The sequence below is a fragment of the Anopheles arabiensis genome, chromosome 2 (genome assembly GCF_016920715.1).
Source record: "Anopheles arabiensis isolate DONGOLA chromosome 2, AaraD3, whole genome shotgun sequence".
NCBI classification, from domain to species: Eukaryota; Metazoa; Arthropoda; class Insecta; order Diptera; family Culicidae; genus Anopheles; species Anopheles arabiensis.
Window position 1 is genome coordinate 52,452,500 of NC_053517.1, and position 22,779 is coordinate 52,475,278.

The 22,779-nt window shown below is 43.0% G+C and overlaps 1 protein-coding gene across 5 annotated transcripts in view; it reads right to left on the minus strand.

Moving 5' to 3' along the window:
- Positions 1–2,647: 2,647 nt before the first annotated feature.
- The window catches only part of LOC120901960 (protein hairless-like), a 33,337-nt gene continuing 13,205 nt past the window's right edge, over positions 2,648–22,779 (minus strand). For all 5 annotated transcript variants that reach the window (XM_040310387.1, XM_040310362.1, XM_040310355.1 and 2 more), the window contains exons 4-6: positions 10,574–10,720; positions 7,412–10,471; positions 2,648–7,122 (exon numbers count right to left, since the gene is read on the minus strand). In XM_040310387.1, coding sequence (XP_040166321.1) covers positions 7,094–7,122; positions 7,412–10,471; positions 10,574–10,720 — 3,236 coding nt within the window. In that variant the 3' untranslated portion in view covers positions 2,648–7,093. The remainder of the gene's footprint in view (positions 7,123–7,411; positions 10,472–10,573; positions 10,721–22,779) is intronic.

The window sequence follows — 22,779 nt, forward strand, 5'->3', positions numbered from 1 at the left end:
ATAACAAAACACAAATGTTCCGACAGTTTCGAACAAAAGCATTCAAATGTTCGATATTGGCCGTTTATTTTTATTACTGTCCGACGTGCCGTCTGTGTCATTAATTTTGCACACGGAATTCAAGGTTATTTTAAAAACTGCCATTAAAAAAAACTATCATACCAGACAAGTGAAAGAAAAAGTTCTTTCATTATCAGATTAAACGTAACAAGTAAAACTGCTCAAACAGCGACAAAGTGCTTTTTTCTTATATTTCTTCTTTTTTTTCTTTCGATGCACGAACCATATGCCAGGCATAGCACTCTCATATAGTCGGAGCTAACTGTAAGCTAGTGATGGGCGGGTCGACCCGAACCTATCGAGTCGGAGCCATCCGTAAGCGACCCGGAGTCGTTCGGGTCGACCCGAAAGGTACAAGTAGGTGCAACGACTCTGCTAGGTGCAAGAAAGCATAAGCGACTCCGACCCGTTGGTGCAACGAGTTCGGGTCGTGTCGGGCCAAGGTCAGTGGCGGATTTAACGGTACGAGGACTGAGCGGCCGCGGGGGGCCCCGTCAATGTAGGGGCCCCGTGTAAGGAAGTCCAGCATATAGAACAATGTGTACAGTAGTCTCAGCAAGAGCTTCTGTGCTAGTTAGGGGCCCCATGGATGAAAGGACTCATAAACTATAGGGACCCAGTACAGGGATTCTGAGCACACCCCCCCCCCCTCCCCCGCCAGCAAACCATTGAAGTGTGTTTGTTTCAAAACCTAATGCAACAATATACCCCCCCCCCCCCCCGCTCGACACCAACCGGGGGCCTCCACTCCTTTTAACGCTTAGGGCCCCCAACACCCTAAATCCGCCACTGGCCAAAGTGGGTTTATTTCGACCCGCGGGTGCAGCGAGTTCGGGTCGACCCGACTGGTGAGTAGGTGCGAGAAAGCATAAGCGACTCCGACCCGTTAGTGCAGCGAGTACAAGTCGGGTCGGGTCGGATTGAACCTACCACCAAATTTTTAATTTTTAAGACAAAAATCAAGCTTTAACAATAGAAAACTTACCCTCAACAACGTCATTTGTGAAGTAATGTTATGCACGAGCAGAAAAGTTTGGAGACCCCAGCCAAAAGTAAGTAAGAACATCCTAGTCCAGCTTATGACCATTTTATGTGCCCAAATAAGAACAAGTTTTTTGTCTGATTTTCTTTTTATTTATCGGTTGATAATAATTGTAATTTACTTATATCGATAGCTATAAAATTGACGGAAAAAGAAATACTGTACAGCTATTACTTCTGTGTCTAAATGAACAAGCTTTTTTTATAATTTCCACGTATGTTCTCACCGCTAGAGTCTATTTCTCTTTACAAATCTTCCAATTGTGTATTACAAATGTGTGCTCCGCTCCTACTTCCGCCGTCTCGCAGATGTGCTGAGTAATTCGCCTACGATATCGATGCAGGTGCTTCGATCGTTCCGAGCAAGTGCACTGCCCCTACCGGGAGGACCAGCAGTTTGACAAGAGCCAGTCCGATTCACACATCATGCAACGAATTGAATTGCAGCATTGGAAATAACTGACTTAAATAACATATTAATGCAATTCTCCGAGGAAATGAGCTCATTACCTAACTAAGCGTCCAATAACTTAGAATCGAAGAGCGAGACTTCGAATTAAAAGAAAGAAAAAAACAAACAAACAAAATAATAATCAAATCCTAATGAAATCTTACAGTTCCGTTCAGTGTCGATCAATTGTCTTTACATGCTTTTCCTCTTCAAGCGTTTGCGCTTGCGTTTCCTCTTCTTTTGTGTTACGCAGGAAGCGCTCCATCTCTTGGAACCATTTATATACCATCTTTAAGCATACGTGACTGTTTGTATGTTGAGTTGCGTGAGTCAAAACAGCATATTTTAGCTAAATTAGCGATCAAAGAGGGAAACATAAATAATTTAGGTTTAATAATGGACCGGGATTACTCTTCAACTTGAGCTGAGTTGAGCTGAGATGTATGAAAACAAACTATTTCGTACTATTTTGATTACTTCGTATTTTGTGTTCTTTTCGCTACACAAACTGTTTCAATCCCATGTTCGGTTTCCGAGCAACATTCTATACGATCATATGACACGCTTCTACTCTTTCTGTCTGCTAATGATTTATGATATTTATGGAAGAATGTATGCTGTTTTGTTCCCACTGTATATGCTACTCCCCATAATATGTGTTTCTGTTGTGTTCGTACTGTTTTGTCCCCTCTTTTACTGATTTGATCTTGTACTGTGGAGTTCCTGTTCATTCGACATAAAACACTATTTCATTTTTTCCGTCCCATCATTATTGATGCTTTCTTGTTCCACGTTTCGTTTGTTCCATCTTCACTCTGCCTCTCGGAGTACAATACATTTACACATGCGTTCTTATGCGTTAAACTAAATCATATATTTATAATAATATAGTTAATATTTATATATGACATTTTACTGTAAATCTTTATAGTAACTTTTACTCCAAATATATAGCAATATATTGTAGATTTTTACAAAAAAAGGAAATCTTTCAGTTTTCTGTTTTGTTGGTTTTGTTCTGTTTGTTCCACGTACAAATATTTGCTTCTTAGCGTCTAATTAATTTCTCTTCGTCATTCTTTACACTTAAATATATGTGTTTTCCTTTTCCGCCACGTTTACACGTTTTTTTTTTCTTAATGGATTTGTGTTTCAAGTATTCTACACACATTTTTTCTTATCCGTTTTTGTTTTCCTTACACCATAGATTAAGCTTTGCTTTTGCACCATATACCGGCGCAGGCCACATTTCAGCAGTTTCCAATCAGTCCCACAACGATACAAGGTAGTAATAATATCTACACTAAAAGCCCACCACGACAATACATCAACATTTCGCTGCCAACGAGTAAAACCACATTTGTGAAACCGTTTTGCCAGGAGCCCAACCTGTGGCCAGGTCCTTTTGTTTTTTTGTTATTTTTTTTTGTTCAGCCCATTTTGTTTTTCCATGACCAAAAAGAGGCCAATTTTATCCTCTTGCTTATTTTTTCATTTTCGCTGGGTCGGTTTGTTTGCTATTTTTAGGTTGTTTAATTACGCACTTTTGATTCGTTGTGTTTTGGAGCTTTTTTGCCACATTAGTATTACTCACTTACTTTCCAGTTGCATATAAATTGGGCGCATATACTTTTCGTTCAGTAGCTGATTCGTCATATTCCAGTCTATGTTGCGTAGTTTCTAAATAAATAAGATAAATTAACAAATGCGCAACTCGCATCCGGAAATGCAAAACGGCGATGGTACGCTGTGTGCCCTCTTAGATATCGTTAAACCGGTAGTTGTTGCCAGCAGAAAATTACATTTCAGTTGTTCTATTATGATGTTTGTTTGTTTTTGTTCAGTTAATTACTTGCACATACTGTATTCATAATGCTGTCCGACTAAAACGTTTCAAAACCCGAGCAAAAGCGAGCTACAATCTATACAAATAGCCGAGAGAGAGTATAAGGAATAGAGAGATCCTTAAAAGCGACAAATATTAGTACAGCTGCAGCCATGTCACAAAATTAATCTCACCCTCTTCTGTTGAAGTTGTGTGTTCGTGTATGTTTTGCGTATGTCATTTGTACAAAAGAGAAAACAACAAAAAAAATCTTGTCCATTTGTACGATGACGAGGAGTTTTAAAAACACTTCTATTGGAATGTGCGGTAGAGTCCTGACGTTTTCGTTGTCTTCAAACGTTTGTTTCGTTAAAAATGCATATTTAATTACAAGAAGCTTAACGCTACTGTCCCGTTTCACACCCGATGAGTTCCCGATGGATAATATTAGCTGACTGATAGAATATGAAATCTATAGTTGATCGAAACCTTCTTCGCCTGAATCGTGCGCCACTGCCGTACGTGTCGTTTCTTCGAAACGCATCGTTCGTTCATCTTGATCTCTCTTCACGCCAAAATGTTCACGCGTTCAAACGATTGATCGCGAAGATTTGTTAGTTGGTGAGAGATCGAGTTGAAAGAAGTATAAAATCAATTGTAAAGCCATTGAGATCGCATCCCCATCTAATCCGGATGTACCAGTTTCATTTCATCTCGTTCCACGTGTATCCAACTTTTGGCACCTACATCTTCATTAATCATCGAGTTTTTACTTTTTTTCTACTTTAACTGTGTTACTATAACTGTTGGTCAATGAATGAAGAGCATCAGGTGATTATAATTGAAATTGCTGAACAATGTTTCTGAAGTATGCTGAAGTTATTTTGCATATGCTTAAATTTAGTCTCATTCTGTGTCAATGCTATAAAGACTGGCGCTAGCCAGTTCAATTGACACACACTAAGAGTAAATAGAAGCACCATAAGTAAAACAAAAATGTTTAACGAACGACTTTTACTACAGATTGGTCTGACGATACTCAAAACTTTAGGGAATTATTATCCTTCTGAATATCATAAGAGCAATCAGTAATATGAAAAAAAGGGATTTTAACAATACCAAACAGAATCATGTTCATAAATCGGCCAACAAATTAGCGTATAAAACATGATAATATTGTGTATTGGTTGACGAAAACAAAACAACGAATTTATAACAATTTCACACTCACATTGTGTAAAAAGAATACCCGATTGATCATGAAAAAGAAATTAAATTCCTTGTTATTTGCTGAAAACTGATTAAAACACTATCCAAAGCTCCAGAAAATATTGATTCTGTCCATTCATCGACCGAAATTACGTTTGGCGCCTGTTTAAAAACTGTTTCAAAAATTCTCGCTCAATTATCGTTTTACCTGTCGTAAAAACGTCACGACAGTTACCATTTGCAATAAGTTAATATGTTCGGTGACATTTTTCTATCATTTTCTCCAAAGTTCTGTTCTGAATATAACTTGTTTTATGTATCGATTGTTTCAATGCTCGGTATGTATTTATATCCAGTAGCTTAGTTTTCTGAGTTTAGTTTATGGAGTTGGTTTGTTTGTTTGTTTGTTTGTTTGTTTGTTTGTTTGTTTGTTTGTTTGTTTTGTTTTCATTTTCTTCCAAGGCACGCAATATGTTTTTGTTACTAGATTTTGTTCATTGTTCACGTTTGCAAGAGGTTGAATTTTGTTTATCAAACTTTTGACGATTCTAATGCCGTAAAAAATGTCTTCATCTCCGGGATTACATTTCTCCTTCGCTTAAGGACAATACAATAAGCATATCAATGTCTCTCTCTCTCTATAAAACTTTGGACACGTGATTGTATATAAATGTGTTTGTAAAGTTTTGTATATATAGTATTCAATGTACTCGTTTCTGAATCGCAAATAGTTCTATAATAAACTGTCGCCCCCCATCAAAGTGGTTGTATAAAAATAGCGAAAAATATTTCCTCTATCTTTGTTCGATATCTGGTTTCTTCTGTATGTGTATTTGGGTGTGTATTTATTTGTTTTAGTATCATGAATATCTCTCTATATGCGCTGTTTTATCTCTTCCAATCCTCGTTTGTATGGTGTAAATAGTGCACACGCTAAATATTCTACAATTTATTTGTTTCAGTCTGTAGCAAAAGACAAGGAGCATGGAACAAAATACATTTCTGATTTTTGTTTCATATGTCTAACAACAATAGCATCTACCCACATAGCAGAGTTTTTGTTATGTTTTCTCACGCACTGTCCAAGACTAAAATAAAATCCTTTTCATTACGCTCAATTTCGTTTTTGCTCTTGTTATTTGCTACGTGAGATTCCAGTTCACCATGATAAAACTACTGCTTGATGGAAAAGTGTGCGCACCACTTTCACTTTAACCAGCTTGTCGTTCTCATTCACCTTTTGTTGTGCAATATCGTTTATATTTTCACTTCAAACACATGTATCACTAACATCAAATGCATATACACCGGAAAAGCCCTTGATAGCGCAAAGTGTTTCACATTATAGACAGACCATTACAATATCATCAATAGCCGTTTGAACATGATGCGCTGAGCAAATTAAAGTATAGCTTGAAACAACGCTGGAACATTGAAACATGACACAATTTGTCATCTTTGCCAAGATTATTGATTTAAATAATTAAAACTCGAATCTGACCAATTTTTAAATTATTATCCAGAGCATACTTCAACACAAGTACAAGGACACAAAACCCACGGAGCTATGAGACTCCATTTGCTATAAATATCAGACACGTCTATGTCGAAAGCAATAAACAAAATATCCAACTAAGGAAACAAGTCATTCAAAGATAAATATATTTAAAATTGAATAAAGCGAAAAACTTGTCAAGTTTATGGAAAAAAAGCCTTTTTTATGGCCAAAATAATGAGCCAAAAAAACATCTCATTTTCCAACGGTTTACATTGTTCCTACAGTTGAAGCCCTTCTCTTTGTTTTGTTGTTTTTCTTAATGTTGCAAAACAACAAATATGATTATACACGTAAAATAGACAGTACATGCAAACCCAATGATATTTGTTTCATGTGATTGAGTATGCCAACATACACACACACACACATCCACCAGCGAGCAAACACGGGCGTTTAAATGTTACTTAGCAAAAATAGTATGTCTCTATGCAGTTGATTCCTTTCCAGTGTTTCTTTTTTTGTTTACAAAATGTTCTCTCTATTTCTCTTCACTTGCTCCATGCTCTACCATGCATGGTGCTAAGTCTTTCTGTACGGTAGCACAAAATAAGGACAAGCCTAAGGTTTGTCTGAAAAGTTGCTGTTATAATTTATGCCGTTTTCTTAAAACTAGTGGCTCGCGATTCTCGTGCTGCTTTCATTCCTAACCAAAAGTTTATCGGTAGGTAATACCTGCCACAAAATGAATAATCACAGCAACTCCATTACATTCATTTTGGACCCAACATTACGTGATATGCCCCACTTTCCTTTATGTCCTTGTGCCTGTTTTCTACTGATGTTTTGGTCATCTTGCTTCTTAAGCAAGTGAACAAGAAGTCGTCAGATCTTTTGCACGATCTACGCAACAAAAGAATTCAGATCACTTGCGGCTGTACCTTCTGCTGCTGCTGCTGCTGCTGTAGCTGCTGCTATTTGTTATTCGCCTTTGGCTGATGTTGATTTTTTCCTAGTGTTTGGACAGGTTTAATGGAACGTCTGCAAATTTGTATAAAAATAAACGAAAATTAGATTACGTATTAAACATAAACAAAAGCTATGTTAGAAGCAAACAAAAAACCGAATTGTTTGTAAAAATATCGAATAGGTTTAAACTCCACTAATACAAAAGCTGCTCAGCAAACAGAGTAAAATGAACAAACTAGTAAAAACAAAACACCACAAAACTCCACAGACGCATTCGATTTGGGAATTGATAAAGAGGTATGTAAAGATGTTAGTAATTTCTTAATCTTACATGATGATCGCAGTCCTTCATTGCACTCACCATTGCTGGTCTCATCTTTGGCGGTTGCCGACGCTGTCCCCGATACTGCAGCAGTCGAACGAGCGGAATGATCGGGATGATGTTGATATCCGACAGCATCTGTAGGCCAACTCGATCCACTCGGTGACGTAAACGCACTACCACCGTTGATGATATCGCGCGAGGATGAGGAAAGTGCCGTGACGCTATAGTTGAGGGCTGCCGTTGAGCTAGGTGTGGCTAGGATGGAATGTTGTAGTCGTTGCGATTCTGCAGGATCCGTGATTGACGATCCAGATGCGGGCTGTGGTGGCGGTGGTGGTGGAGTAGGTGGACTCCGATCAATAAGACGTCGATCAGCTGAGGAGATGTTTGGCGCGACGGATGAAGGTGGCGGGGCTTGATGATGCGGTTGTATCATGTGCGGTGGACCGTGCGGTGGACCGTGCGGTGCCACCCCCGGTAGCCCCGGGTAGTGCATCCAAAGCGGCGTGCGATATGCAGCCATTGTGGCCGCAGTGTACATTTGCTGGTAGTACGTAAGAGTCGCGGGATGGAATGGAACGGAAGAGGTAGCAGCGGCCACGGCTGCAGCATTCATCAAAGAAGATGAGGAGGGCCCGCCCAACTGAGCGGCTTGATACAGGGGGTAGAAAGCATTCGGCACAGGATGGTGCGCTGTTGGCGATGCGATTACCGTGTTCGGTCTTATTACTCCGGCGGGCGAGGAGGGCGTTGTGCCGTAGTGGTTTAAAGAAGCCCCATCAACCGAGTCCGACCCTTCTGGGTGGAGATCTTTTTTGTGTGAAGAGCTGGAAGCGTTCGAGTTGGAACGCTCGCGCGATGGTGAGGAGGAGGAAGGTGAATGCCCACCGGAAAATGGCTGTCGCAAGGCGGCCGTCTTTTTCGGAACCGTTCGTATGGTAGTACCTGGCGACGCGCCAGTCGTAAGCGAGGCCATGGCAGACGTTGGTGTGGAAGCGTGGCTCGTTGTTACGCCACCGCCACCACTACTTGGAGATGCACGGGGCGATGAGGACGTACCGGCAGTACGATTATGATGCTGCGATCCCAATGGTGGCGGAGGTGACAGTTGAGTTCCACGGCCAAAGTTTAATGGTGACGCGCGAGAATAATGCTGCGGTGACCCATTGCTTGTAGGAGGGGAATGTCCTTGACTGCTGCTTCCACCAAGCTGGTAACCAGGCCGGTAGGAAATCGCCGATCGTGCACCTCCCGTTGCTGCACCAGCAACTGATCCAGAATATGGTGGTGTGGTCGCTGAATCGTTCGTACTCGGTGAAGGGGAAAAACGGGAAGACGAGGGTGCAGACGAGTAGCTACTTGGGCTGCCACCGTACGGGTGCTGTCGGTAGCGTGAAAATCCGCCTGATGAAGCAGAACCCGGCGTATGATGAAGCCCATGATGTGAATGTTGCGCAGATGTATGCGACTGCTGTTGCTGGTGGTGCTGATGCGGCGGCTGCTGATGATGATGATGCTCAGGACTAGGACTTAGGTCTGGGGAACGGATCGTATTACCACACGGATCTACGCTGCTCCCTCCGGAGGTAGCCCCAGGAGATGCTGCAGTGCCACTGCCTCCACCGTAGCTAGGGGACCGTTTCTTGGCGCCATATCCGTACCGAGTAGATCCAAGCTGGCCCTGATAATGTGCGTGATTGATGGATTCCGCCATTACAGGAGATTTGGAGCCAACGGTTAACGGTTCCTTCCCCAAGTACAGTGATCCCTGATACTGGTGGTGTGGTGACAGTGGATGCTGCGGATGGTGATAGAGATGATGACTAGCTGTTGATGTGACCGATGCCACCGATACGTCCGTTTTGCGTTGCATCGCATCAGAGGGGGAGAAGTTCGCAGAGGACGATGTTTCACCGCTACTGCTTGTGTTGTGCCCCAGCAGTGACGTTATGCTATAACTGCTAAATGGTCTTGATACAGGAGCCGGAACTGGAGGAGCAGCATTCGCAACAGGAGTTATGCCACTTCCAGCACCATTAATTGGCTGTTTTCCACCGGCCCCGGTTGTACCGTTAGCAATAGATCCAGAACCGTTAAGGTGTCCGTTTGTTTTGCTGTTACTGCTGCTGCTGTTGCTGCTGCTATTACTGCCACTGCTGGCGCCACCATTCAGCGGACTTCCCGTACCATTCGTGGTCAGTGTCGACAGGGGCGTTGCAGTTGTTGCCGTCACAATGACAGGCGTACCTGCAGCAGACCCTGCCTTCGGACGAGATCTTTTGGTGCTGCTCGTGCCACTGCTACCAGCATCGTCCAATGAAACTTTCTCCAGCTCCCGCAAAATTCTTTTGCGTGGAGAAACATGCTGCGAAGCGGCCGAACTGGCAAACACAGAACTGCGAAAACTTGTCGAGCTAGTACTGTTCCCCCGTTCTGGTATTGTTCCGAGACGAAACGGGCCAATTGCGGTACCTGCTCCAGCAGAAGCTCCCGGGGCGTTGATGGACTTTGTTTGCTGGTGCTCGACCAGTGTTTTAATGATTGAAGCTAGATCCTTTCCCTCGGGACGCTTGCAACGGGGAGGTCTATAATGTGTGCCCCCGTTTGCTGGCGGATGATGACCATTGCTTTGCTTGTGATCATCATCCTCCACCATGGGCCCATCCTGCTTTGTGCCTTTCCGCTTCTTTACATTGTTTTCACCCGCTGCCGTTGTTTCCTCAGATGTGTCCATCGGTGTAGTGCCATTGCACTTATCCCGAAGATTCTCGGTGGTTTCACCATCTTCTTGCCCAGTTGCCGGTTGTGCCTCCTTGTGATCGGAATCATCCTTCTTGGCATTTCCATTTTCCACTGTTGTTGTTTTTTGCGCTTGAGGCTTTGATTTAATTTCCAGTGGAAGATGGGAGTCGTAAGGACGGCGTCGTTTGCGCCGACACCATGACCGGCGATCGTGCGTTAGATGACCACGTGCTTTTAGCGGGCGAAAGTAGTAAAGCGAAAGCTCCTTCGAAATGTTCGGACGAGGATTCGCCTGCTTCCAGCAATGATCCCGCTGCCAGGGCGAAGACTGGATGGAGCTGTTGTCATCTGAAACTGCAAGAGAAGGATATTAAAAGAATGTTATATTTGTTGTTAAAATTATGCTATATTGGTTGTTAAATTGCTTCTAGTATGAATAGTATTATCAATACTTACAGCTGAGTGAAGTAGAACTTTCATGCTTATGAAAGTTGGCACTGGTAGAGGAAACGGTCGGTGGCCAATAGGTTTTACGCGGAACCGAAATCCAGCTGGTTTTTTCACCCTCTCGTGCACGGGCAAGTTCCAGGATGAATTTTCCGTCTGTAAAAAGATATTCCAAAATGAATAACATACCAAAAACCATAACATTGTTAAGTCGCGCGACTGTTAAGTTCAATATTGAATTGTTTTCACCACCTTCCTACCACAAGGAAATTTCTTACTGCACTAAGGAAATTTATAAAGTACATGTGTAGCCGCTAGTTGATGAACTATCTGCCATATGTTTACTTAAGAGCAATGCGTTGGAGATCCCTGTTGGTGGAATTTAATGTGCCAGTCGGATGTGTGTACATACGTTTGGGCCACAGTAAGTAAAAAAGAAGTTTCAACAATCGCTCGATCGCGAACTAGTACGCGTACGCGTACGCAAACCGTATCACACTTGATCTGTAACATTCACCCATCACGCGATCATGCGGCAGCGAACCGAAACCGGCAAACAGTACCAGAGCGAACGCATCTACTTAAGGAATGTGCTTTCCCGTGGAACAAAAGAAGCTGCACGTTCCGTTCATTTTCAGCCGTGGCGTGAAGGTGGTTGGTTAGTTTGAGAAGAAGAAAAAACAACAAGCATATTTCACCTCCTAAGCACTTGTTGTGTCGCTTTTAGAGTGTGTATCGCCTTTCTCTATTGTTTTTCCGCCCTCAAGCGCAAACGGCGCGATCATGTGTTATTGTTTTTCAGCCCCGTACTGTGCCCGTATTTGAGTGTGTGTGCTGCACGCAAACGATTTACTATGATTTCACCAGCAAGAACTAGCAATGGCTTTTCCTCAACATTACTCACTCTATTAAGAAGCTTTTTGTCCTTTCTATCGCTCATTCGCCAAGCGAAACAATGGCGGGTGCAGGGAAGGTAGAGAGAAATCAAAACTCAACAAAAAGAAACCATTTTGATCAAAGATTTAACAAAAAAAACACCTTATTCCCGACCAAGCGCAAACTGAATGTAACAATCTCCAATACGACATCTGAAAAATAAGCCTAACCCAACGTATCTCTGCACGCCCTCTATTTCTATGCAGCATTATGTTGAGTACTGGGTCGCTGCTGCAGTACACATACAAGCTCGGTAATGTAGCACAATAATAGACCGTGGAGTGGGTTTGGCCGATTGTTTAGCGAAAGAAGAGATATTTTAACGGGACAGTGTGCTGTGGCGCTGAAAATAAGAGATGACAGAAAATTAGCCCAAGTCAAAAGGGCCATGCTGCTGCTGCTGCTGCTACTACTGCTTTCCACTACAGTTGCGCCCCGATGAGTGCCGAAGCGACGTCTGTTGATTGCATCGCATTACTTTCCTCGCAGACTACGCAGGCCTTTAGGGTCTGTCAACTAACTGGTCGCCCTAAGTCAGTTTGGTTATGGATGACACAAATCCGATAGAAGCCAATTTTCCAAGCTTTCCAAGAAACTAATGTACTTTTCTTTTAGTTACATAGCATAAAGTTCGTGCAACAGTCCGTAAGCTTATTTAAGTAAAGCTTACAGCATCATGATATAATAACGAACGAAGACAAACCACGACTCGATTGTTGGGAAATTGTACACTGATCCGTACGGATATGTTCATCATTTGAGCCTCACTGCAGAATATATGACTTAGCTAGTGGCAATATTTTACAACCATAGTGTGGGAAAGCCAGGCGCAATTCATATCGGATTCATTTAAATCCATTCCACTCGATTAAGGAACAAGCTTCGCATTATCTCGTCCACTAATGCGTTTTATTACGCCCAAAAAAAAACTTCAAATTAGAGAAATCACGTGGAAGAGAATGAAGAATAGACACACGCACACACACAGTCTACACTGTGGCCACACAATTCGTGGGAGACACTCTTCCGGTTAGTTGATACGGATTGAAAGAAGGCAGTCCACCACCATACGGTTCTTCTCCATGCAGGCCAGAACTTCTCGTCCAGTACCGTTGATCAATCGTAGGAGTATAAAAAGGCACTTGCCAACATTGGAGAGACACCCGCGATCAAGATATACGCCTGCTTTAAACGGTGGAAAGAAGTGAGATGATCAAATCATATAATCATCGCCATCGTCGTAAGTCGTCCTCGTCGTCGTAGTCGTCGTCATCATCATCATCATCATCTGCCCACACCCAAAATGGCCCCCAGCAGCACCGTTCGGGTTCGAGCGTTTCGGGGAAGCGTTTGATTGGGTTAACACCAGCCAACGAATTTCTCTCCCGATTAATGGGAATGTTACAGATCTTCCCGTGCGGAGGAGGCTTCAGCGCGCTCGTTTACTTTTTCTTTCATGAATGCTCATTTAACTTTGTCGATGTTTCTGCAGCTTTATGGCGAATAATACGATCATTGAATGAGTGCCTTCAAGCTACTAGATTGTTTTTTTGCTTCTTCAACCATTTGTAGTCGGTTGGATTAATTCTTGAATGAAACGATGTAAGATAGAGGGTCGACTGTATGTTCACTTTCAATCAACACTACAAGCAATAGACAATGTTGTTCTATCGAGTTATCGAATTATGGAATGATATGATAGGAATAGGTTTAGGATGTGTTGTTTTGTGTGTCCTTTACTCGTAGTGTTACTGATTAATTTGACTATCGTAAATCGTTGTATTGGGAACCGTTATTAAACTTCATAGGAATGCTTTTAGTGCAAGAGGTTGACATTGCTGATTTGTTAAATTTAAGCTAAATCTTACCGCGCTAGATCGATCATATATCAAAAAAGAATCTCTATATTAGTAATGATGCGCAAATTCAACGAGATTTCTAATACCTTTACCTATACATTTTCTTCAGCACCTCACTATTACATTAAAAAAAAACTAGAAGGTTACCTATTCTACCGTAGCGTTAGTTGATAAGATAATTTTACTGGTAAATAATCACAGTAAAAAGCTTGAAAAGACCGCAATCTGATACTTTTATTAGGCAGGGCTGATTATAACTATTTTTAAAATACAAAAAAAACTCCATTTATTTAGCACTTGACATCAAATCATCAGCCAAATCAGAAGAATTGTAAAATGAGGAATCCCCATAAATCCGTAACCGCACGCGTTGAGTATCTCTTAAACCGGGAGACGACGGTGAATGCCTTAAAGCCAGCGCTAGTTGCTTTTATGCTAATTACTAAGGATATATTTGATTGAAAATGCTGACCAATTAACACCAGATCGTGGGTGAGCAAATCGCATTAATCAATTTACAAATGCTACTACCATGCACCACTCATAATTTGCCAACAAAAACATTACGCATTGCCACAACAAAAAAAAAACTGTTTGTGAGCTGAAAAGTGGTGCGAGGTTAGAGATGTTTGCCTGCTTACTTTGCTGTAAAAGTAGGCACAGGATAAAGCTTTAACTGTCTGCATGGCAGCGCACCACAGCTGAACACCGGCCAGCATCTGCTTGTTTGCCGTCATCATCATCATCATCATCATCGTCATTATCGTCAATCGTCATCTCAGCGACGCGATCGAGCCATCTCGCCCTGTGTGGAATGGATGGTGTGCGCTGTTGACAGTAGCGCAGGACAGACAGAAAGGCAAAAGAAGAAAGCACCGCTCCACGCCCGGGTGACAGACCGGGACAAAGCATAACCAGAGCATTCGCCTAAAAGCCGGCCACCAGCCTACGCGCGCGCGAAGAGATCGTTTGCCGTACATCGTTGCACTGCGCAGGGGAAGGGCGGGGATGGCTTTTGAACGAACGTGTGTGTTGCCGCCGTTACTGCTGCCCCTGTCTGCTGCTGTCCCGCGCTGTTTGGGTTTGTTAGACCGATTCCGCTTTCTCTCTCTCCTCTCCATGCCGATACTGCTCGCACCCATTCACCCATCTCCCTTCTTCCCGCGCGGCTTTATCGTGCGGGGCGCGCGCGAGCACACACATATGCAGGCGAACGGTGGTGGCTCGTGCCTAAACGCCTTTAGTTGCGCGCACGTGCCCTTTTGCGGTCGCGAGAAGAGCAACATAAGCAACTTTAACTGCAGCGCGAAAGGAAACGGCAAATGGGCTGAAAGCGTTCCTACATTATACATTCTCAAAGAGGCACGGGTGCGATTTTACTACCAACCTCCCCACCAGCACACACATATACACTACTGCGACGCCGTTACCATAGCAGTAACCCCTGCCCCTCCTCACACCCCACGCCGCACCCACGAAGCACGTATATTCCTTCCTCTCTCCTTTCGTACCGTTTCGTATGGACTGCTGGTGAATGGAATCTTTCGGGCTGTGTGCGGTAGCATTAGATTTAATCCAGCCACGCATAAGCATAAGCAAGCACAGTAACGTGCGCAATATTTGCCCGTTTGATGTATTATTCGCTTTTCGAAACGTACAGGATCTTCATCTTGAAAAGGGACTTGATAATATATCTTTCGTTTTTGCCATCTTTTGCCGGCATACAGCATGATCGCTTTTTTAAATTATGTGTTTGTATTGTTTTGTACGAAGTCATTCCTGTTTGTGCGCACCACATTGAGAAAATCAACAAAAAATTAACAAATCCAGGTAGGGATGTTATTCTACATGTGCCATTATAAAACTAATCCATGTCCATTCCATTTGAACAAAAACCTCCATGCCGCCTTGTTAAAAAAAGAAAACTTAGTAGAAACAATTAGTGGCAAACATAAGATAAATCACTGCCGCCAACTGGTTGACAGATGCAGCTAGGACAGCAATAAAAGCACTCTGGTACTACATTCACCTGTATGAATTACCAAAGGAAAGATATAGACGTCATAAGTATGGGTGGTTAATTCGATCGATGCGTCTACAAGGTCGTAAAGAATCAACTCCCAACAGGATCGTCGCCACGCGTAGCAAAGGACTTAATCTTACTGCACCAAGTTACAAGCTCGGTATAACGTTACGATATAAAAAAATTTAATCATATGATCGTTGGTTGCATAATCCTGAGGAGGAGGATATTTTTGAGGAGCTATGGCACAGAAAACATCCACCCAGCCGCGAAGGCTGGCGTGAAGAGACACATCCTAAAAACTACGACCAACAAAACAGTAGAGTGGCAAATAGGCATAGAAAATGAGCCTACTACCGCAGAGAGAGAGAGTGATAGAAAGAGAAAGAGAGACCGCCGCTAGTGTGGATGGATGGATGGGGATGAACAAGACAATAAAGCGAGCACGCGTCCCTTGTAAAAAGCAAGGCGTAGGTAATGAAAACATCAACAATAAGTTTACTTTCCCTCACTGCCGCCGCCCCAACCAACGCCAGCAGGGGCGCACTCTGTGCGTTTCGTCATCTCTTTCACGCACCAAGGAAAATCTGTTCCGCTTTCTCTCTATTACCACCGCTTAAGTAGTGTAGTACCACCGGCCAAATGGTACTGGGTACGCGTGTTCCCTTGCATAGGCACGTTCCACGGAGCAGCATATAGCAGCAGTGTGCCCTTACCGGTCTAGTGCCTTTTACGAACCCCGGTCACCCCTTTTCCGTTCTCCGTCCATTCAAACACAGCGCCTTTGAAAGCAGCATAACCCTCCTCCTCCTGTGTGTGACCACGCGCACAGAGCATTGATTACACACGCTTACTACTCGCACACACAAACACACACACACAAATGTCATATTCATTTTATATACGTGCTCTGTTCGTTTCCACCCGTTCATTTCCCTCGGACAAGCAGCGGGTAGGGGGGATAGGGGAAGGGTAGAACCTTTAGTGCAAACACCAAACGCGCGCGCGTGTCACAATCATTACGACACACACCCACACCCTCCGATTGCTCCCACAAACGGCACCCTTCGTCCAGCTTCGCTGCACAAACACAGTAAGTCATCTCATTCGTTTTAGCTGACATCTGCATTTTCCTCTCTCTTTCTTTCTTCTTTCTCTTTCTCTCTCTTTCTCTCTTTCTCTCTTTTTATCTTGCTCTGTTACCACTATTCAGCATGCATGCGCTGTCGGAATGTTCGACCACGACCTGTCTTTTTGACGGTAGCGGTTGGTACACATTTCTATTCCTCTTGTTTGAGAATCAGACGCTAAAACACTAATAGATTACTCCCCGTAGCAGTTTGCATAAACCAACATTCTGCAGACTATCCCGTGCATTGTACACAACACCAAAGGGCGTGTTTGCCACCCAAACCTATTTCTTAACCGCACACTAGACCATTCTGAGGCGGAGACGATCGCGATTTTATTCTCCTAAATAATATTTTAATCATAGTTGTTAAAATAATGCGCTGCCTAACTTTATGCATGCTTGCTACACACTCACACACACTCACACACATACAAAATGCACCCAATTCCGCTGCACCGTACCATCATTGTGTTTCGTTCGTTCCTTCCCGCTCACACCGATGATCGCATACAAGCGGGTGCATGTTCTTCTGTCTCGCTTTCGCCCCAATTTCCCAACGTATTTCCCACCAGCAAACGTGCCGCACCGCACCCTACAAAACAGCACTACCATTACTGCATTTACGCACACACACACTCACACATACACGCTCGCTTGCATATATCCATCAAATATCAGCGCGCGCGCCTACTGTGAGCGAAGAGGAAACGGGTGTATTTTCCCTTCGATACCGGATGGAAAAAAGAAGCAGAACCAAAACCGACGCGTCGTTCGCACCGACCCCGCCGTCCGGCCGTCCCATTTCACCGGCCGGCCCTTCCTCCGACCACTGCACCAACACATTCTGGAAGCCCTTTTCAGAACGTTTTCCCCGGCATTTCCGGTACCGGCGCGTCTGTTTTCGTGCTGAAGCATTGCATGTGTCCTTTTCGTGCACCCCTTTTTGGTCGAGCATGGTCTAGGTTTGTTGCCTTCCCTTTCACAAGCTACAGCACAACACTTGGCCCTTGTGCTCTGAGTGTGATGTGTGTGTGTGTGTTTGTGTGTTTCTGTGTGTGTGTGTGTGTGGGTAGTATGTTCGTTCCGGAGGGTGAGGGTTTGTTTTCTTCAACATCTTTCACGCTCTTCCTCTCTCGCTCACTGGCTCCTTCTATCTCTCTCGCTCAACCACACACACATACACGCTCCACAAATGATCCCTCCAATATCTCTGCTTCGTACATTTCCCTACGCGGCACACGACAAAAACACCAAATATGCGGCAGATGGCCAAGCACCTTTTTTCCTCCATATTTTTTTCGCTCTTCCTCCCTTGTTCAAATCTAGTTCTCTTTCGCGTGTTGTTTTTTGTTTGCTGTCTTGTGCCCCAAAAGAGAAGAGAAAAGAAAGCAAACCATTTTTTGAAAAAAAAAACATAAAATAAAAATATTCCCCTTTCAAGGTGCTATTTTGCGGTGTACGTGCGGTGTGGAAACAGAGATTAATGTGCAAATTGCAATACGTCGTATAGCACCTTCCAATAGTCAGCATCTAGCAGCACATACATTGCGCAGACACATTAACAATAGCTTAAACAACGAATGTTTCCATTTCACATTGTACGAATGAAGGAAACCATAACCATCATAAAGAAACTTCAAACTAACCTTCAGTTACATGATCCTCGAGCAAGAAACAGGTGCAGCATAGTTTGTTTGCTGTAGTTTGCACTGAATTGAAGCATAAGGCGTGCGGACACTTACAGTGTTTCAATCGCGAATATGTTGGGGCAGTCCTCCACTGTACAAGAGTCAGCAAAAAACTAGCAACAACGCCATGATTGCCACCACATCACCTGCACCAGACTGCTATATGGTTTTTGTTATTCTCAACTTCTGAGAACGATTTCAACGTAGGAAAAGCGGGGTAAAATGGGCATGTGGGGCAAAATGGGCACCCTCTATTTAAGCATTATTTCACTACAAAGATACATTCCAATGCTCAAAATGTATTCATTAGAGTGTTCTGTGAACACCATGTAAGTTTCATAACCCTTACATAACAAATAACCAAGAAAAATGTTAAATAAGATTTAGTAGCATATTGATGTAATTTTTGCCACTTCGAAAATAAGCTTAAACCAGTGTCACAGGGATGCGTGGAAGTTTTACATGATATATTTTCAAAGATATGATATTTCTATACAAGTTGTCCGAAGAAAGCAAGGCAGTTGAATGCGTATATTTACTTATATGACATAAAATACAAAAATGCTTCACGTGGGGCTAAATGGGCAGATGCTTTTGACATACGGCTCTTGGGGCGCTTCGATTTGTCGCTTCAATAATGATAACAGGCACAGCTTCAAAAGATTCGATTTTGTGGATTAGAACATGTAAAAACGCTTTTAATTTTGATAATATATTTTTAGAACAATTTTAAGGGCTTTCCTGAACAGCAAAACAAAAGATAGGACGAAAATGCATTTCACGAAACGTGCGCAAAAGCATAGACCATTACCTAAGGCGCAATTGTTGTGGCCCATATTGCCCCAGTGTTTTGACGTTTCACAATTTGTTTACATTCAACATTTATTTTACAGTTTTTTCATGTTTTTAAATGATTTTCATTCTAGGTGACAATTTTAATCCATAGATAAATGGCGTAGGCTTACAATAATGTAAGAATAGTTGTGTTTTGTGGTATATTCAAAGGAATATTCAGTAAACTGCTTAACATGCCCATTTTGCCCTGCTTTCCCCTACCAAGAAACGCGTACAAAGTTTCACAACCCCAGTCAGCAACAACGAAGATCTTGAGACGGAGAGAATGATACATTGTTGTTTCGAAAAAGCGTTACAAATGTTTTCCTTACTATACTATTGTCACCTTTAATGACCAACTCCCACTCCTGTAGGGACATGGCGTCTTCCGCAAGTAAGAGCCAATGGAAAAATGATCGCCCTATTTCGTTTATTACTCGCATTGTTATGATGAAAGTTGAAAACATGAAACATAACTGAGGTTTCAAACATGTAATGTGAACAAATAACAGTGTCAATGTGTGCATCAGTTCGAGCAGAGCTCGATCAACAACAATCAAACCTTCATTTAAACAAATAATTTCCTTTATAAAAAATCGGATCGTGGGGAGTTAAGTGAAACCGGTGCACTGTTTAACATAAACATGTTCCTATGCAAACAATAAACGTAGTAGAGCAAGTGTTTGCCTTGATACAAACAAACCAGAACCAAGCTCAGCACAGCACGTGTTCGATAGCTCTAGTGAGCATATAGCCTAATTATTTATTTACAGCGAGCCGTTTCTCGAGTTATTATCAAGATAAAAGCATAAAACATAAACATCGCCAACATATTTTTGCACATTCTTACATTCGATGTTATGCTTCCCAAAGGAAAACTTCCTAATCAAGCCCGATTTCCTTACCACCGAATAGTAGTAGTTCACCGTTCTCACAAACACAGCGTTAGGAGGGTGAGAAGTAGCAAAAGAAAACAGGAGAAAGGTGAATGAAGAAAACATTTGAACACGCAACACAGAGATCTCGCTACTCCCCCAAACGGCGGCAAAACAGGGAAGGGTCGGACAGTTTTCTCCAAGTTGGCGCGCGCACACGCCCGAGACAAGTGTGTTCTACGAACCGAAACATTTTGCGCTCGTGCCCCAATCATGGTTGTTTTTTTTGTTTTTGTTTCTGTGTGTGTGTTGTGTTTTTACTGTGGCTGACTGACTGCTGTTGGGTGTTGCTGCTGCTGTCATTCCCTCTCTCTAGCACTATCACACACCCCACCCCCGCCCTATCCTTCATCCTTCCTCATCGGCCCTTACTGACGGTAATCTTAACTATCGTCGTTGCCTTCTGTTTCACTCAGATTTCCATCCCGCGCGCGAGAGCCGAGGGGAGCTTTTTTGCTGTTGCTGCTGTTGTTGTTATTGTCGTTGTTGTTGTTGTTGTTAACTTTGCTGAAACCAATTTTAAAGGAGCCCCTGCCAAGCTTGCAGCAACTATTTTTTCTTCATTTCGCTACTACAGTGTACAACGCGCGGCTGTGGAGCGTTTACCGCCGCCCAAAACCATGACTACGGCCGGCTGTAGTGGCGGCTGTTGTTGTAAAGTTATCTTTCTTTTCTTCTTTGTATGCCGACCCTTCATGCCTGCCTAGCGTGATCGTACGTGCCCCGTTTTAAAGCACTTCTTTGCCATCTCTTTTATTGCCTTAGCACACACACACACACCTGTTGGCACACCGCAGAGCAGAGCGCCCCAAACAGTCTCGGTCTTGGTCAATTTATGTTTTCCCTTACTCCGCTCAGACCGATTGGAAAAATACACGAGAGCGCGTGCTTACAAAGCGCGCAAACAAACTTATTTTGTGTTATAGTGAAATTTAGAAAATTTATTAATTGTGCTTCGTAATATTATTCAGATCATTCAGCAAAATCTTCAGTTTTTTCCCACTCCTACAAAGATTCACAACCCAAGTGACATTTGCTCGAAACTGTTTTCCCATATCTGCTCGATTAGTACTCAATACGCTTGAAATTGTGGATTTGTGTGTGATCAAATGTGTTGAAAGCGCCAAGATTTGGTGTGTTCGTAAATTAGACGTTCCTCTATCGATGGACGATGCCGTCGAGCTCATTTTTCATTCATAGCTCTGGTTTTGTTAAATGAAAAACAAAAGCTAATTTTGTGTGACGTTATTCTATAAAAAATAGATATTATTTAAGTATAAAATGGGTACATGACCAACTGTAACGATAGGAAACATCATTTCCGAGCGATTCTAGAAGTAACGAAAAAGCCGCATCACAGTTGATTTTAAAGGACTTTTTCTGAATTCATTTAAATTGATGCAGTTTAAGGGAAGTTTAAGGCTCCAGATTAAGGGAATTTGCTAGAATTGTAAAAATATTGATTATTCCGTTCGGCTTCTTAATCCATCTGCAATAACATTTTACATTACATTAAGCTTCTATTAGAGGTGTGTAAATCCTGTAAAATGCCAAATCACTCCAAACACATCACTGAGGTGGTGTGATGGGGTGCTTAATCGTATCTCTATCTCCTTGCCTTCAACGAACACCATTCACACGAATGGTTTATAGATCTTTATCATGTTATCTCTTACAATTTCATTGCCTTATTTTTACCACCAAACCACACAACACAAAGAGGCTCTACAAACAGTATGCGATAGTAGTTTGTCAGAACCCTACCACAACTTCCAAAAGCACTTACCACCATCGCGACTGTTACTTTCTTTGCAAAACGTTTCTGTACGATTAAATGCCAGAAAAATGGGGCGCATAAATGCCTTGTTGGGAAAGGGTGTTTTGTTTTGCTTCTTCGCGCACTATTATTCGCAAGGTGAGATCGCAAGGAGATGAGCGCAGCAACGCGAAACCGTAGGCCGAACGGCTTGAAAAGCTGGGAGTCGCCCAACCACCAGGCCAGCGACAGACGTGTCATTGCGTCGAGCACTATTTGGAGCCTTCGCACAAAGCAAAGGCAAAAGGTAAAAGAAAACCATACTCATAGCAGGGAAGCAGAAGGTAGAGAAACGAGAAAAAAAACGTTAACGGCGAGAGAAAAGTAGTAGCAAAGCCAGCAGCGACCGCCGACTCCGGTCCTTTTGCATTTCCCATCTTACGATCTTTGGTTCACCACCAGGCGCAGGCGAAAGGAGGAGGAAGCAACCGATGAAGGAAGGAGGAGTGCTCTCCAGGTTCCGCGATCTTTGGCTTTGGCACGAGCCACGACCACCACCGGCTCTTGTATTTGTTCGCAAGATCGCTGGATCCGGGTGCTCGAGTCTCTCTGTGTGTCATGTAGCGCGTGCCACACATCTTCCTTCTCGTTCCATCCCGCTGTGTTCGACATCTTTCTCTGTTGGTGATCGTTTCAAATCCAAGAAGGTAACAAACCCGAGGAGAAACATCGCGTAGAGTGGACGGGCAAATAAATTAAGAAAACTCACACACACACACACACACACATTCAGCCCCCAGCCCCCATATAAAGCAAGTGTACGAAAGGAGCGCGAGCAGTACGATCGCAGCCAAGATGAGAAGGAGCGATCGAGCAAAAGGTGGCAGTGTTGGTGTTGGTGGCGTAGGGTGGAAGTGGAATGTAGCACGAGCCCAATTTCGTCCCCCCGTCCCCCGTCCCCCGTCCCTCATTCTCACTCTTCTATTTTCACCTACTCTTTCCTCAAAGCATTTCCTCACTTTACTTTCCTACCCCCATTCCAGCAATCTTCA